This window comes from Acanthisitta chloris, unplaced genomic scaffold (assembly GCF_000695815.1).
Source record: "Acanthisitta chloris isolate BGI_N310 unplaced genomic scaffold, ASM69581v1 scaffold21019, whole genome shotgun sequence".
Classification (NCBI taxonomy): domain Eukaryota; kingdom Metazoa; phylum Chordata; class Aves; order Passeriformes; family Acanthisittidae; genus Acanthisitta; species Acanthisitta chloris.
Genome location: NW_008690079.1, coordinates 33,071 through 50,604, shown reverse-complemented (window position 1 = coordinate 50,604; position 17,534 = coordinate 33,071). Strand labels below are relative to the sequence as shown.

Genomic DNA, 17,534 nt, shown 5'->3' with positions numbered 1-17,534 from the left:
TTCTAGAGAGGTGGTTGATGCCCCAAGGCTGTCAGTGTTCAGGGACATTTGGACAGTGCCTTTAATAACAGGCTTTAACTTTAGGCCTGACCTGAGGAGGTCAGGCAGTTGGACTTTGATGATCATTGTAGGTCCCTTCCAAGTGAAATAGTCTATTCCTTTCTAAATGCCTCAAAAGAATTCTCTTCATTTGAAAAAAAAATCAGAAATAACTCATTGCAGTGTAATTTATTTCAAAAGAAAATATTTTAAGTCTTGGTAAACCTACATGTGATTTTTCTTTCTGACAGATTACAGCGACCACACGTCTACCTGCCAGTTCATCTTTATGGCCAACTGGTGCACCATAAAACAGGCTGCCATTTGTTGGAGTCTCAGGTGAGGATAATCAGTGTCTAACTCGAAGTATTTTTAGCTCACTGTAACCCTTTCAAAATATGCTTTAAAAGAGATGGCGTTTGACCAGTTATTGCAAAGTAAGTTGATTCTGAAAGTCTGAAGTTGTGATGACACTTTGCCATCTAGGCTCCTGTAAAATTCCTTCCTAACCCTAAACTGTCAGTGAAGTACCTTGCAACATTTTTCTTAAAACAACTAGAAAAATCTTAAAATGGAAAACAATTCATAAATAGAAATAATTTTTCAGTCTCTCTATGAATTGTATGTTGATAAGTAAAACTGTGCCTATTTTTTTAAGCTTACAGAAGGATGAAGATGATGGAATAAAATCTTTCTAATATTCTGAAAATCTAAGAAAACAAACGCTAAGCCAGTTCATAATTGCTTAAATTCACTTTTAATGTGGGTTTGTGAGATGAGGCAATGAATTGAGTAAGATAGTTGAAAAGTTAGAGAAAGCTTATATATTGCAGTGTGTTAATTTGATTAATTTATTACATTTATAAAACCTGATATATCTTCATGCAATCAGTGGTTTCACTAAATTTTTCTTCTTGCATTATCATCACTGTTAATTTATGGTTATTATTCCAGAATTAGCACTGTTCATTTTAGGGTACATACTTAAGATTAGTGCCTTAGCTTTTGCTATAAATGCAAGAGAAGCTGTTTGACTGAGGTCTCCATTTTCAACTGAGTTTTGTTTTTCTTCTATTTTTTTCCCTTCAGAGTATTGTTACAGATCTGAGTTACACTGTTCGTTCCCCAATGCTGGATAAGTGGGAAGGAATTAAGCAGCTGAAAGCAGCCCTTTGGGCCTTGGTTAGTAATGGTTTTACAAATGTTTTGTACGTGTTTAGTTCAGTTATGACTCTTGATTCTGAAATAACTAAGGAAAATGCCATAAAAATAATGAATTAGGGTTTTGTCAATAAACACATGATCTTTCCATATTGGCATCCTGTACTGAAACTGGACTTTGTTGGAAGTGATTCACTGCACCTGTTCTGTTCTGAGTTTTTCAGTAGTCACTTTGTGGGTTTTTTTTCTAGCAAATAAAAATTATACCTTCCCATATGTACCAACACTTAGTATGGAACCAGTAGTTACAAGTTGCTGTGGTCTGATTTTAATGTAATTACTGCGGTAGTCACTAATATTTCTGGAAGAAAGTTGTCTGCCAGTGTTGATGCATGTGAATATATGTGATCATGACAGACTTGGTACTTGGGACAGGCCTAAACCCTAGTGTCGGTGCCTATCCAAGCTGTGCTTCTAAATTTGCTTTGCCACCTCAGCTGTTTGTCTGCTTCTGTCTTGTCCTCCCCAAAGTTAATTATGGAACATTTTTCCAAGGTGACTATTACTGGAAGATGCTCTAGCTATGTAATAAAATGCCTGCATAAGAGAAATGGAAAAAGAGTATTTTTTTTGGATTTGCACATCTAGGAAATGTCAGAAAGGGTGCTCTAATCTCGTAACTGCTTTGAGAAGATGTGGCTTGAAACTCTGCTACCAGCGGGCATAAATGTCAAAGTTTTACACTGATAGCGCTGCAAATCCCATCAAGATCGAAACTTACTTGACAAATTTTATTCCAGGGCAATATCGGATCATCGAATTGGGGTCTTAACTTGCTTCAAGAGGAGAATGTAATTCCTGATATAATGGCACTTGCTCAACATTGTGAAGTTCTGTCTGTTAGAGGGTATGTGTATCTCATTTATATATAAAATTTGCAGATGGCATTTGACATCAGTTTTCAAATAGCTTTACCTTATTTACATGAATATAGTTTTCTATTTTATTGGTAACCAGTTGGTAAAGATCACCGATGACTGAGTATCAATCTGTTTGATGCAACTGGAGATTTGTATAGGAAGTACGCAAATGAAACCTATGAAAAGAGATACATACGTATCACTTTACTCCTTTTCTTAAAAAAACCAACAAATAGTTTCCTCTTATAGCTCTGAGAGAATCAATTTATTATTGATTTTTATTTTTAATAGTGTATTTTTATAATATTTTGTGCATTTCTTAAGCTTGCACTGATTTGCAAGTAAAAATTAACAATATACTGCTTATCAGTTTTGTGAAGTTTCTGATGAATTGTTTTGAAACTGTTTCCTTTCAAAAGAGAAGTAAGTTTAATTAAATTAGATGCTGTTATTGTTGCTCTTTTTTCTTTATATACATTAAATACAGAACCTGTGTCTACGTGCTTGGTCTAATAGCCAAAACTAAACAAGGATGTGACATTTTGAAGCATCATAACTGGGATGCAGTGAGACACAGTCGTAGACAGCCATGGCCAGTGGTCCCTGATGACATGGAGCAGCTCTGCAATGAACTTTCTTCTATACCTAGCACTCTCAGCTTGAACTCTGAGTCCACCAGTTCTAGGCACAACAGTGAAAGTGAATCTGCTCCTTCAAGTAAGTAACCAGAATACCAAAACAAGCAAACAAAAAAAAAACCAAATAAACCTAAACAAGGGAAAAGAACCCAAACCAAAAAAACGAAACCACCACAAAACAGCATTTTCTTGTTCTTAGTAACTTTTTGTGGGAGGATGAGGTTCAGACAAATGGTGTAAAAGTGTTGCTGTAATTAAAAAGGGTGCAAGCAAGAGGCTAGTTATGTGCATTCAGAGAGATGCAGGCAAGTGAGAGGGAGTAAAACAGTGTCCTAGCTTCACATCTGGTGTAGAAGTAAGAAGTTTTAGCATCAGGGTAAGTAAGTAGTTTTTATGTCAAGTCATGGCAGCTTGTTGTAATACACTGCAGAAACCTCCATGCTTAGTTGTAAGTACACTTGGTTGTCCTCAAAAGAATAGTCTAGAAAATAAATACATACATTCTCTGAGTGTACATACACATACAAATTATTGCTGTGTTTAAATTGTTGCGTGTTTTGAGTATCTAATACACTTTATTTTTGCTATGGATGGTTTGAATTTAGATCCAGAAATAGATACCATTAAAGGAGTGCTTCGATTGTAATCCTAGTAGCTGGGTATTTGCATAGAAATAAGATGATGTGGCTTTTCTTCAGGTACTCCTCAACATAGTTAATTTGCAGTAAGTTCTGCAGCAAAAATGATCAATTAAACTTGCAGTAAATTGCATAGACTCCCACTTTGGCTTGTGTAGAATGGCTTCCTGTTTTGCAGCATAGTTTATACACTTTGAAGAACTGCCCATAAGTCTTATGTAATTTCAGGTATGTTCATCATGGAGGATGATCGTTTTGGTAGTACTTCCACCAGTACTTTCTTTCTAGATATTACTGAAGATGCAGAACAAATATTCTATGACAGACCTGGACCTTCAAAGGACAAGGACCGTAGTCCCTTTCCTTTTTTTTCTTCTAGCAGACTTGTGAAAAGTCGCATTCTAAATTCTCTTACTCTGCCTAATAAAAAAAACAGAAGTAGCAGTGATCCCAAAGGAGGAAAGCTGACATCATCTGACAGTAAATCAGGCCTCAGGCGAAATCGTACAGTAACAGAACCTACAGGTAGCATTGACTTTCCTCCTGGGGAAGAATTCAACCCTGTTTTCAGAGTTCCGAAAATCCAGACTTTACGTTTAGAAACTTCTTTTGTTGGAAGCAAGCATGTGGAAGATGCTGATAGCACCCCAAGTATTGGAGAAAATGATCTGAAGCTGCCAAAAGGTCTTGGAAATGAAATTCATCGGGAAAACACAAGCAGAGAAAGGCTAATAGGAGATGGTACTACACAAACACATTTCAAGAGTCGCAGCTTAAGTTTTAATACAGATACCACAACAAGTGGCATAAGCTCTATGAGCTCTAGCCCTTCCAGGGAGACTGTAGGTGTGGACACTACAAATGTAGACACTGACTGTGGAAGTTTGAGTACTGTGGTAAGCACAAAAACAGTTAAACCAAGTCACAGTTCAACACCACAATCTAACCACCTGCCTCTCTCGAAATCCAACTCTGTGTCCCTGGTACCACCAGGGTCTTCTCATACGCTTCCCCGAAGAGCCCAGTCTCTTAAAGCTCCTTCTCTTGCTACGATAAAAAGTCTTGCTGACTATAACTTCAGCTATACAAGTTCTCGAGATGCCTTTGGCTATGCTACACTAAAGCGCCTACAGCAGCAGAGGATGCATCCTTCACTGTCTCACTCAGAAGCCTTGGCATCTCCAGCAAAGGATGTGCTGTTTACTGACACTATTACCATGAAGTCTGGCAGCCTGGATTCTCGGCTAACCCCAAGCCGGTAAGAGATTCTTGTGTGCTCATTTCTTACTTCAAAGCTGTAAGAGTAATTAAGTAATAAAAGTATCTCTAATATTTTTTTCTACCTGCACCTAAAAGTGACAGTTTTCGCAAGGTGAATCATAACTCTACTGAAAGCAGTATTGATATATAGAATAATAGAATGATAATTCTCAACTTTATAAGTGCTGTCATAGAAGCCTGGCTGTCCTAGCTGTGCTTAGTCCCTTTGGTGGTCATGGTGACAAAGAAATACTGTAAAGTTAAAACACATTTGTTGTAACTTTTATAATACTAAAATGCAATTGCACTGCTAACATTATTAAAGTTGTAGTCACATGAAATTGCTCATGAAGTCAAAGCTATATTTCATGAGATAATTTTCTCTGTGTCACTTGGTAAGGTTTGAGCACAGAGACTCCTGCCAGTATGCTGTATTCATGTTCACATTGACATTGAGGCCATTGAGGTACTGTCTTTTTGGCTTCTTAGCTACAGCAGAGCAAAGATTTTACTCACAGCGTTTATTTTTAGATGTCAGTGTCGCCTCTCTTATTTTTGAGTAATATTAGATGTTCTAAAGACTAATTAGATAGTTACATAAGATATCTACCTCTTGACATTGACACTGTCCCCAGCTGCTACAGTAAATGCTTAACAACTTTCACTTAAAGGCTCTTCTATCAAATTTCTACTTTCACATCATCTCTCAGTTTAGTGCACTGGATTTTAATGTTACCATTGAAAGGGAAAAGACACTTTCTGTCTCAGTTCTTACCTTAACATCATCTCTCAGATGAGAGAAAGAAGAGATGCTATAAGTACGAGTCGACTTCTTACTGTGCAGCGCAGCAAATGCTCAGTCCCAAAACTGCACTCCTCATACCCAGTTGAATGTATATAGCACCTGATTATTACTCTACATTTTTGTCCTGATTAAGAGCAACATTGATTTGTCAATATTTTCACATGATTCCACAAAGATGCCATAAAAGATAAATCCTATTCTCTTTGTTCAATTAAGTTAGAACTAATCTGGGTTCTGCTGATTAAATTAAGGATGATTCAGTAGTTAACCTGCACTGTCCTAGAAATTGAAAGTGGTGTTTCTTGCTCTGTCACTGGCTTCCTGTGCTAATGCAGGAGCAAATCTGTGTCATTTCAGTGGTGGTACAGGTTCTGTTGTGGCTGTAAGTACAGTACCATTCCTCAGTCATGCCCTTGATGTGCAGAGCAGCATTGCTGCAGTGGACTTTGATCCTGAGACTCTGCATGCAACATCATACGGACAGTATTTCCGGTGCTCAGCTGTTCATGGTCTCCTGTATTAGTGTGGATAGGCTTAAGGATTTGAGCTGACCTGTTTAACACTGAACTGAAATGGTGGAGTGCTTGTATCTCTTACAAGGTTAAATAATTGCAGACATAACGTACTACGAGAGATGTCCATACTCTGTTGTTTACTAATATAATTGATTGAAAAGACTTCAATGTAACTAGTACATGTATTTTTCTTACTGGTTAGAGCTGAATGTCTCCACTGTGGTCCTTATAATTTCAGAGTTTGTTTACTACTTCCAGCTAAAACTGCATAATAATTATTCGAACCTTACATGGTCAAACTTTCATAATTTTATTTCTATATAAATCTGTTAACCTGTTAGGGATAAGAAGTTTCTAAGGCAAAAAACTCAAGAAAGCAAATGTTTACTATACTTCATCTTCTAATGTCTAATAATTTTCAATAAAAAATTAGTGCTCCTGAGGTGTGTCTTTTTACTAGGAAGCTTTAATCCACTGCATATAGACCATCTACACAGATGGCCAAAAGACTAGCAGAAAACATTTATTGGTTTTTATCTTTGATGAGAAGTAAAATCATAGATGGCCAAATGTAAAATTTCCATCATTAGGCCTCTGATTAGCATTGAGGATTGTTCTCCAGCCTTCTCTCTCCTGTTTCGTTTTCCCAACCTGTTTCTTTCTGTGTTCTTTCAGCTGTTTGTCAGCTCTGTTCACTTGGCAGGTTCAAGTTTGTTCTTTGTGCATTCATGTTGAGGAAGTATTTCCTCTATGCTCTGGCAGCCTAATGGGTGACTCCTTTGGAGTACAGGAAAAAAAATGTCCCTCGCTCACATTGCTGGTTAGGTCAAGCTGGCGGGCTCATGCTTTTGTGTTTGCAGGGATGCACCTGCTCAGCTTGGAGTTTGTGAATATCCAGGAAATAAATGTTCAGTGTGTTGGTTAATGAGGCAGTTAAGGGTTTAAAAGCTAAAATATTGACTGACTGTGTCTGGCCTATAAATCCACAAAGCCTGGTAAACTGGAGAAAATTTGTGAGTTTGCATGACTGGGAGCCCATCAGGCAGAAGTTCCATCCTTCTGTCTTGGTAATTCCTAGTACAGGGTTTTCAAAGAAGAAATATTTACTCCAAGAAGTGCCAAACCATGCACCAGAATGAGAGATTTACTAAACTCGTGCTGTATTGTTTCAATGTTACAGGTTCATGAAAGCTTTAAGTTATGCTTCATTAGATAAAGAAGATCTATTAAGTCCTATTAATCAAAACACACTTCAGCGTTCCTCTTCTGTTCGCTCCATGGTTTCTAATGCTACCTATGGTAGCTCCGATGATTATATTGGCCTTGCTCTCCCAGTGGATATCAATGAAATATTTCAGGTATGTATGTATTAACTGATGGGGTTCATTTGAATTTTCATACTGAAAGGTAGTCAGCAGTTGCCTTTTTATGAGAATAGGTTAGATCTAGAGACACAAGTTAAAACGGATGTGATACTTCAAAAGTAGGCATTTGGAGAGAGTTTCTTTTCTAACACTGTTTGCACTAAATCGCTAGTCTAGTTTGCATTATTAGACAAATAATGACACAGACTGTGTTAGAGGAATGTTAAACAATGGTGACATAAACATGGTGTCATGAGATTTTTCGTTGATACCTGGCTTTTATACTCAAAGTAGCATAGTCTGTTGACATTTATTTAACACCTCTTTAGCCAAGTAATTGATACACTCATTGTCCAATAACAAATTACCTGCATAATCACACAGTTAACTTCCTGCTACCATCATCTTGATTAAATAATAATATATTTGTATATATATCATTATAGTATTAAATTATATGGTTTTTATTTAACCACAAAGATACATATATGTAACTTAAAACACATTACTTGAAGTGTCTCGTCATCTACCTTCTGCTTTCTGCTTGGTGGAAACACATTCCCATTTAACAAACTGATGCATCACAGGTTTCAATATTCTGTTACTTAGCCCATGCCCTGGTTTTCTTAGTTAAGTCAGAGGTAAATCAGTGGACTTCCTTATCTTTAGTTTAGTTAGCCTTTGTCTTTCAAATCTAAATTACTTGATTGCTAGTCTTAAAAAATTGCTAAACCTAGAGCAAGTTGTTCTATCATACCTGCTTCTATTTTCCCTTTGTAAAATGACTACTTTTTTTTTCTCCTTCAGTGTCCTTGTGCCATATTGAAGTTTCCTCATTTCCACTCTCTCAGGTCTTTTGTGGTTGACGTCCTACAGGCAGCATTTTAGATGTCCTGGGTTTTTTTTGCAGTGCATTCCCGAGTTCTCCAGTGGTGTAGAGAGATCATGAACAGATTATTAATAGGCATTGTGGGTCACTGGTTTCCTTACCGTCTGTCACCACTATTTTAACATTTACTAACTGTTCATAAGCCTTGCTTAACCAATGTTCATTCATAAATGTATGTTTTATTCATTTGGCTTTTCTTTAGTACTCAGGAGCCCATTCTCAACTTCCTCCTCTAATTGTTTTTCTTGAAGGAAAAAGTAGACAACATTTTATTTCCTCATAAAATCTGTTCTTCCTTTGTGTATGATAATTGCCTGTGCTAATTTTATTTTTCACTTGAATATTCCAGGTAAAGGAAACTCCATATTTCCAGAAGAAGACTACACCTCCATTTGATGACCGTGGAGCTCGGGTCTTTGCACCTGATGCAGGAGGTACTGGTTTTGTTCCTCTCCTGTACCTTTAAATTGTTTATTGGTACATTGGTTGGGTTATTGATTTATTTGATCATTTTCAAATAGACACAGTTTACTGATGTATTTTTTTTTCTTTTGTGTTGTTAGTATTCTATACAAACCTGATTTTCCTAGAAGTGTGTTGCTGTAGTTTGCTAAGTTTCAGTGTAAAGTAGCTCTTGTTCAAGATTATATTTGTTGATATTTTCCACCCAGGGAAGAGCATGTCATTAAAGTGTCTTCTGCTTGTTTCTGCCTTGCTTAGTCTTGAGACTTCCTGCCACGGTCACTAAGTGACAGTTGTTTTAATTGTGTTTCTGTTACATTGGTGCACGTGCAATTTAAACCTGTGGTATGTTGTTGTATTAATTTTGTTTGACACTGTGAAAATTGGTAATATATTGGTGTTACATGGGGTATTACTAATGTTAGTATTATGTCAGGATTTACAACTTCTCTTCTTTGTGTGTTTAGAGTTCCTTGCAATGTTTTGTTCTGTATGATAAGCTAGGACTAAAATGTGATGTCTGTTTCCCAAATGCTAACGATCTTGGGAGCTTAACCACTCAAATAAAACTTTGTAGGTCTTCACATGCACCCCTCGAGCCTGAAGAGTCCTAAAAGTGGAAATTAATTGAAAGAGTTAGTGTTAGTTGCTTGGTTTTGTGTTGTTTTTTCTGATAACTATTTCTTATCTACAGGTCTTCCGTCTGGTACAAGTGATGTTGTCAAAAGTCCTTTTCAGATGCTCCGACAGCAGATCAGTCTCACAGAAATAATGAATACCAGCCGTTCAGATGCCTCTCAGTTTTTAGAAAGTACAGAGGATACAGGACTGCAGGAGCATACAGATGAGAATTGTCTTTACTGTGTCTGCATTCAAATTCTGGGTTATCAGCCTAACAACAAAGTGAACTCTTCATACAGTCGTACAGGTTAGTGTTCCATGTGAAGAAGTGTGGTAAAACTGAGTGAATGTATTGACTTTTTTCATCTTTAAATCTGTAAGGGTTTTGTCTAACTGGCTGCTGACCTTAAAATTAATCCTCTGATAAGCTCACAGTGCAACCAGTGGTATTTCTATGGTCATTCCCAGATTTTCAGTTTTTAGTGTTAGTATGATTAGGTGCCTGCATGTTTTTTAATATTTCTAACAGCATGTCAAAATACAAAAGTTGAAACCTTATTTAATACTTAAAATCCATGTCTTGAAAACTGAAAAGTCTGACTTCAAAGCAAGCCTGTACCATAAAATACGGCGAAGGAAATCTGAGCAGTCTGTTGAAGCTGAGGTATAATTTCTGGGACTTAGTCATCTTCCCTCATATTTTGAGATTCAGAATTATATTTTCTAACCTCTTCAGAGCATGAGGTTACCTACATTTTTGCAGTGTCTGTGATGAAAAGAGTCTAGTAATGGATGCTGAGTAGGAATCCTCACTGTTTTACAGCAGTGTTACACATTCAGCTAGTGGTGCATGAAGAGGACTGTTGGCAAGGAGGATGATATGCAACATGTGAGGAATGGCTTAGAGAGCTGAGCTTGAGGCTGTGTTCAGCAGTGAGAAGGGATGAAACAAAATCCCAGCTGTAGTTGCAGGTGCAGCAGAGCCAGGCTCATGTCGGAGCCTTTTCTGCAACACCTGTGACGATTGTATGAACAAAAAAAAAGTATTACATGTGCAAGAGCATCTGTATTATGTTCTATAAATGGAGCAGAGATACATCAGTAACAGCACTATGTGTGATGACCATTTAGGCTTTTGTCAGTGTGTAGGAGAGTTCATTATTTCCACTTGAGTCTTATAAGGTACAACCCCCCCCCAATTTTTAAAGATTTTTGAGTGTGATTTGTCAAAAATCCAACATCTAGTTTCCAGCTGATTCTATGCAAGTACTTACTGCATTGGTGTCTTGCATGCTTACCAGTGTTGAAAAATAGCAAAGCATGTGAAGTGAGGAAAAGTGTGAATAAAAAAGATGCAACATCTTGTTTATGTCAGATTTTTCAGACATTCCGTATACTGACTGGTGTGGACAGACCATTCACAATCACTTGGATGTGCATTCCTCCAAATTTTCTGGAATTTCAGGCTGTAGTGATGCTGTATCCCATGGTTCAGCTAGCAGCACCAAGAGTACAGAGCTTGTATTAGGTAAGTTTGAAAGCATTATTATTAGAGACTCTGCTAGAGTGTATTTTAGGTATTGTGCTCCAGCTGGGAGCACATACTTCTAAACTATTCTCCTTTTGCCATACGGTATTTCTGCAGCTTATTCAGTTGCTCTGTATCTGACATTACAAGCAAATTGCTTTCTTTTCTGCGCTGGTGTTAATTTAAAAAAAACTCTTTAAAATTAGTGAATTTCTGTAAAGAGAGGGACATTTCTTTTTTAGGCTTGTGTATTACATTTTGAATTATCATAATTTCTTACAAAGTAGCTTTTTCCACCATCTGATAGAAACTCATCCAGTTTGCAACATGATTTAGTGGTAGTGACAGCGCTGTAATTTAATCTTACATGTTTTTCCAGCTATGAAATGTTAGGAATATTTTGAAAAGGCAAGGTGTGTTACCTGAAAACAGTATTTTAAAAGTTCTAATTTCAATAGAAACACTTTCTGATAGCTCAGAATACATATCTAAATGTGTGTGTGTGTGTGTGTGTAATGCTGGAAGAGACTTACATGGCATTAGATTAGCACCATCAAAGACTATTCTGTTTAAATTCCATACTGTTCAATTTGTTTTTCCAGGAGTAAAATCAATCCCAGATGATACACCAGTGTGCAGGATACTTCTGCGGAAAGAGGTCTTACGCTTAGTAATCAATTTGAGTAGTTCAGTAGGAACTAAGGGCCATGAAACTGGACTTCTGACGTAAGTTCAATACATTCCAGATGTTTTAGCAACACTTGGTCATACATATTCTCTAAGGTCTCAGGGACAAAGATTAATCTGACTTCTCAAAACATCATCAAGCAGATATGATTGAATGTAAGGTAAAAGCATTGAAAACTGAGAGCTGCTAAAAGAAAATGCAGGAATTTTTTTTGTTTCAAAAATGCTTACATGTAGTTTAGTTGTCTTTTTCATATTTTTTATGACTGCTGTTACATGTGGATGCCAGTTCTTTGATACACTGTTCTCTTTCTACATCTCTTAATTTAAGACTGTGATCTCAGCAGTTCAGTGCAACTTTCAAGTTATATATTCCATTTCATCTCATTAATATGGATTTCTTCCCATTTGGTACAAAATAATACTGTCCTTTTCTTGCTTTATCATACCCAGGATTAATAGTGACTGTTACTGAACAGTTCAGCTTTGTTAATGATGACACTCAAAATACAATGGAAAAGTTTTTTAACTATGGAAATTTGTTCAAAACTTATAAAATCTTGTTTATTCTGTTGTTCAGAATTAAGGAGAAGTATCCCCAAGCATTTGATGACATATGCCTTTACTCTGAGGTGTCCTACTTGCTAGCACACTGTACCTTTCGACTTCCATCTCGAAGGTTCATTCAGGAGCTGTTTCAGGATGTTCAGTTCTTGCAGGTAAGTGGACGTTTCACATGCAGTAAGTGTACCAAAATGCACTAGCTGTGTTCTGACTAAAAGATGCTTTGGGATGGGTATGTCCTAAATACTAATACTTCATCTTTTCCTTTTAGATGCATGAAGAAGCAGAGGCTATTTTAGCAACACCGACAAAACAGCCTGTAATCGATACATCAGCTGAATCCTGACCTCTGCTCACACAGTGCATTGCATGCAGACTTTCTGAAATCCTCAGACAGCCTCCAACTGACTGGATAAAAAGCTTGGAGCATCATCTTCTAGACAGTTCCAGAAGCTACTGGTACCTGAAGACTGAACTGAAAACATTTTTTTCCTCAACCAATTACTGCCCTAGTCATTTGAGCCCTATGGGGATATATTAAACATTACCATAGTTTAATAATAGTAATTACCAGTATATGCAAGAGCCAAGCACTGAACACCTCCACAAGTTTTCATTTCATTTTCTACCATGAACCAAGAAGAAAAGGACAACATGCAGAGACATTTTTGACTGACTTCCGAATCTGTTCCATAGAAGCAGAACGATGCCTTGCTTTTTAAACCCTGGATACCAGGAATCAAAGAGATGGGGGTGCATTCCACTTCCAGCAATGGGGAGCCATGCTGTTGTTGTGGGCACCAGGGGATTAATGTTAGCCCTTCTCTGTTGGTTTTTGTACTGTTTATAACACTACTCGGGGTTTGTAACTTCAGACAGAAAGAAATGCCTCTGTGAATCTGAGGTTTCCTTTAAGTTATTTTAATATTGCTATAGTTGTAAGACATTTTATTAGCAGTCTCCAATTTCATTGCATTTACATATATGTATCTTACCTGAACCAGTTAAGGATTTTCACTACAATTTGATTTTCAAAAATCCAGATCATTTAAACTTACAATGCTGAAATCAGATTGTTTCCCCTGAATGATATGCATGTGTTTGCAGTTTCTACACTCATGCTCATATAGTACGAATGTGGGTCTTACTCTTAACTAAAATCCTTTAAAAAGCATGATTTGTATCAGATAAGTGAGTATTGCATAAACTAAACTTGAAGACTTAAATGTTTTCCAAGTTCCATGGAAACAGCTTTTTCTAAAAACAAAGGTTTCTTTGAATTTTCAACAGATTAGGGTCAAGCATCACATAGTACTAATAATTGTAGTGAAAAGCCTTAAGTAACAAATTTTGGAGCAGCCGTACTTATAATTTTGTATTGGTATTTGAGACTTGTTGCAAAAGTTAAATCATACAGTGACTGGTAATGCCTGAAGTAGTTGCCTCAATCACGTTACTAATGAGGTTTCTAAGCTAGCGAGTTTAAAAAAAAAAGTGAAGTTTTAAAAACAATAAGGTAAGAATCCCTGTCACTTTTTTCATGGATCTAGAGATACAGAAGCCTTTATACAAAGGTAGTATAAATATATGCAAATGTGTATATACAGTAGCATGGCCACCTTTGTTAGAATGCCTGTAATAGAAGGGATTACCCTTTGATTTTGATATAGGTGAATAATTCAGCTGGACTGTACTAAGTAGAACGTATTTTTATCCATTCACTTCTACCATTTTTTATAATGGTCAGATTAATACTTAAGATAAGTGAAATTTATCCTGATGCTCATAACTCTGTTCTTACTAGCTATGCTACTGGATATTTCAATAAGTAGTCCTGTGAACAGTACAATATGATTCCTAGTGAAACGTAGAATTATTTGTTCTTATTGGAAATTTCAGCCTGCCACATAAGCACTGCTTTGCAGCTGTCACTTCACTGAGTTCTTATGTGCACTGCATACCATCAGGTTCTGGTAAAGCAAATTGTAAGTTGCTGCTCATAGTCAAATTTAGTTCTAAGATTATCTTTTCGTGAGTTCCCACTGAAAGAAGGAGCAAAAAGAAACTGATTCAACTCTTCTATGGTTATTGACACAAATAATATAGCTATGTGTCAAGGCATGTTTGAAATGCTCTGAAAACATACCACACCAGTAACTATTGGACTTCTGGTCACAAGAAATAAATGCTTCTGTAAAACCAAAATGTCAATCACAGTAGACCAAATAGTGGTATAAACTCCAAAGGAAAATAATGTAGTTTTCCCACAAATGGGGATAGCGTATCTTATACAGTAGTTTCAAACACTACCTCAGTTAGGCTAGAGTAGAAGAGATTTGTTTTAATAACCAAATGGGGTTACATCAAGCAACTCCATGTTATTTTTCTGCAGTTAAAGCAAAATAAACCAGTTTTGTCACCTGTATTTAAAAAAACACTTTCGTTCATTTGTTAACAGTTTAACCCATAGCACTTAATGTAGAATGCACCAGAGGAAGACCTCTGATTATAAAAGGTAAGCAAATGTACTTTTGAAAGAATCTCCATCTTGAAATGCTTATGTGTTCTGAAGTACTTACTTGTGTGGGGATCCATGACAACAGAAACTTGATGTAAAAACAATGGCTGCAAATTCAGTTCTAAAACATGATTTTCTTCTGAAAGTGTATGAGTGTCAGTAGATTTCAACAAGTATGCATCAAGGATGTAAAGTCTGTACTGTACATAACATACATTTCTAGGAAATTTACATACTGACATTAAGCTCACATTTGTGTTTCATTTAAATTGGCAAATGAAGGGGATACTCTTACTGAAGGAATTTTATTTTGGCCTAGTTATAAACTGTGAACTTTAATTCTGTAGATACCTTTTTTTTTGTTAATATCCCTTTTAAAATTCTTTTTTGGGGATTATATTGCTTCATGATAAAACTTCAGAAGAAAACTGTAGTAAATAATGATTGTGCTTCTATTAGCTCTAATAAAGAATCTCTTCCACTTCTCCTAGGGAAGCTGACAGACCACCTGCTTTTTCTATTTCCAGTCTGAATGATTTTTTAATACTGTTGAATAAATGGTAAAGTGTGTTGGCATTCACAAAAACTATATACAAATGCAGTTTGGTTGCTGTGGCAAAGAAAACTCCTGAGTGATTCAACATGCTCACACACAGCTCTGAGGCGGAAACCGTTGCGGGAAGGAGAGGCTTCTTGTGAAACCAGTCACATTTAGTCTACTAAATTAGCTGTCTAATTTTCTTAGTCTGCTTTTACGGTCAGTGGAAAGGGACAGCCCTTTCCAAAGGGCAGAGAGCTAACTGATGGGAAGAAGGACAAATCTGGTGCTGAGAGTCTCTTTTTGGAGAGGGACCTTTTCAGCACTCTGAAATTCAGAGATGCAGAACACTCGCAGCTGACCTGGCCATCCCTTGGAACTGGAGATGGTCAGGCTCTGAGGTGCAGAACTCCTGTGTGGGGCCCCTGGCATGTTGTGCTTGAAACAGTTGCTTTTCCCCATCTACACATTCTTAATTTGACTGACATCTGACATACCTACCCTAAAAGTGCTCTCTTTGTGGGGTGGTGGTGGTTTTCCCCAAGTGGAGTTCTAAAGAATTCAGTAGTTTAGGGTGCAGTGGCTCAGCACACTGAGGCAAGCTGCCCTTACAAACATTTATAAGCAAGAATCTTCCTTGTCTTTCTTTTTTATTTTGAAACATATGTAGTGGTCTTGAATAAGAGTTATAATTTGCAGTGAGACTAAAAATGAAACTGCAGCACCTTTACTAGATGCGTGAAGAGTAAGGTAGCTATTCAAGAAATAGACAATAATCAAAGCCTAGTGAGATGGAAAAGTTGTTGTTGCTTCATAGTCTGTGTCCTGGACTTGTGTATTTGGCTTTTTGAACTGCAGGAAGCTGGTGTTGCCTTGTAAGTGAACATGAGTCCAAGCTGAGCAATCACAGTGGAAGAAGAATTGCTAGATTGTGGAGTATCTCTGAGGTTCTGCTCACCTCCCAGCAGGGCTGCAAACAAGTCCTGTTACTCTTGAGTTTCACTGGAGCCACTTGAAAGCAGGTCCAGTAACTTTTTTTTGAGGTTACACTTTTATTATTATATGGTTATTAAAGGTATACTAGATGAGAGTAAAAAATGAGAACTGTAAATGACCTTTTGGGGATATGCTAGAAACCATGTTTGTATTTTGCTAGAGGCTCTCCATCTCCTTGGTTTTGTTTTAACTCCTGATGCTGGTTCCCTGGATAGTTTTGTTTGCAACAGATTTAGGTGGGTTTTCTTTGGACTATTTTTGTAGCATAGATGGACAGCAATGCCACAGTATGCAAAAATTGCACATTTTGCTTGAGTTGCTTTCTAAAATACAGTTACTTTATTTGAGAAATGTATGCCAAAAAATGTAACATGACATTTTGCCACAGAATAGGATGTTTCAGCACAAGGTGTAATGTGTAAAGGGGGGAAAAGGCAGACATTTTGTAGTTTTAATTGAAAAATTGTTCCAATACCAGGCTGTCAGCATCCCTAAAACTGCATTACAAGAGATTATCTACATTTATCATTCTGATCTGAGGAAGGGGATCAAGGAAAATCTCAAGATTTATTTTCTCTGTCCTGTGTGGTCTGTTTTTTATTTAGTAATACGCTGCTACGTATTTGGAGGTTCTAGTGTTTGTAGGTCACTGAACAGACATTGAAATCTGATTTATATTGTATACCTGTAACATAGAAAGAAAAAGTATTTATATATTTTACGTAAGAATATTGCATTGAGCTGTGTATAATTTAAACAGAGGCTTGTCCCAAAATGGTATTGCCCACCTTGATTTTTTTTGTGGTTTTTTTTTTCTTTTTTTGTATAGTGTGTACAGTTCATGTCAATGAGCATTAAAAGCCTCCTGAAGCGTAGTCTTATCAAAGGGATGCATTGTTAATAAAATGTACTTAAACTTCTTATAGTTGTTCTGGTCTCATATGTACCTCTCAGCACTAGAGATGGGTTGGAATTTTTATTTATATTTGTAAGTTACTAATCAACTAGAACAACTTGAAACTTTCCAAATAAACTTTTGTTAAAAATGTATTTTACATTAATGCTTTGTAAGATATAGAGACTCTTTAATAGTTTGCATACCATTTTTATTTTAAAGAATTTAACATGCTGAGAATTAATAATTTCCATTTAAGTATTAGCATTTCAACAACAGCTGTGAAAGTTGAATTATAAACAAAAAATATTAGTTTTGAACTCGTTCACTCATGCAAGACAGATGTCTTTAATATATAAAAGTTATATATGCTTTTCTAATCTTTAGTTCTGGTGCCCAGACTGCGTCGTTTGACTGGCACAGAGGCATTATCCCCACTGGAATACTCCATTTGTGTGCATCTGTGCACAGGTGGCTTCACGAAGCACCACCCATC

The 17,534-nt window shown here is 36.7% G+C and overlaps 1 protein-coding gene across 1 annotated transcript; it reads left to right on the top strand.

The window, feature by feature from the left end:
* Window positions 1–290: 290 nt before the first annotated feature.
* Window positions 291–13,318, top strand: RICTOR (RPTOR independent companion of MTOR, complex 2; the record flags this gene model as incomplete). Its single annotated transcript, XM_009081685.1, has 12 exons — window positions 291–378; window positions 1,129–1,221; window positions 2,001–2,107; window positions 2,608–2,837; window positions 3,625–4,654; window positions 7,157–7,334; window positions 8,579–8,663; window positions 9,386–9,619; window positions 10,688–10,840; window positions 11,443–11,566; window positions 12,108–12,246; window positions 12,363–13,318. Coding segments are annotated over 12 exons (2,536 nt in total), but the record flags the coding sequence as incomplete, so codon positions are not given.
* Between the last annotated feature and the right edge of the window lie 4,216 nt (window positions 13,319–17,534).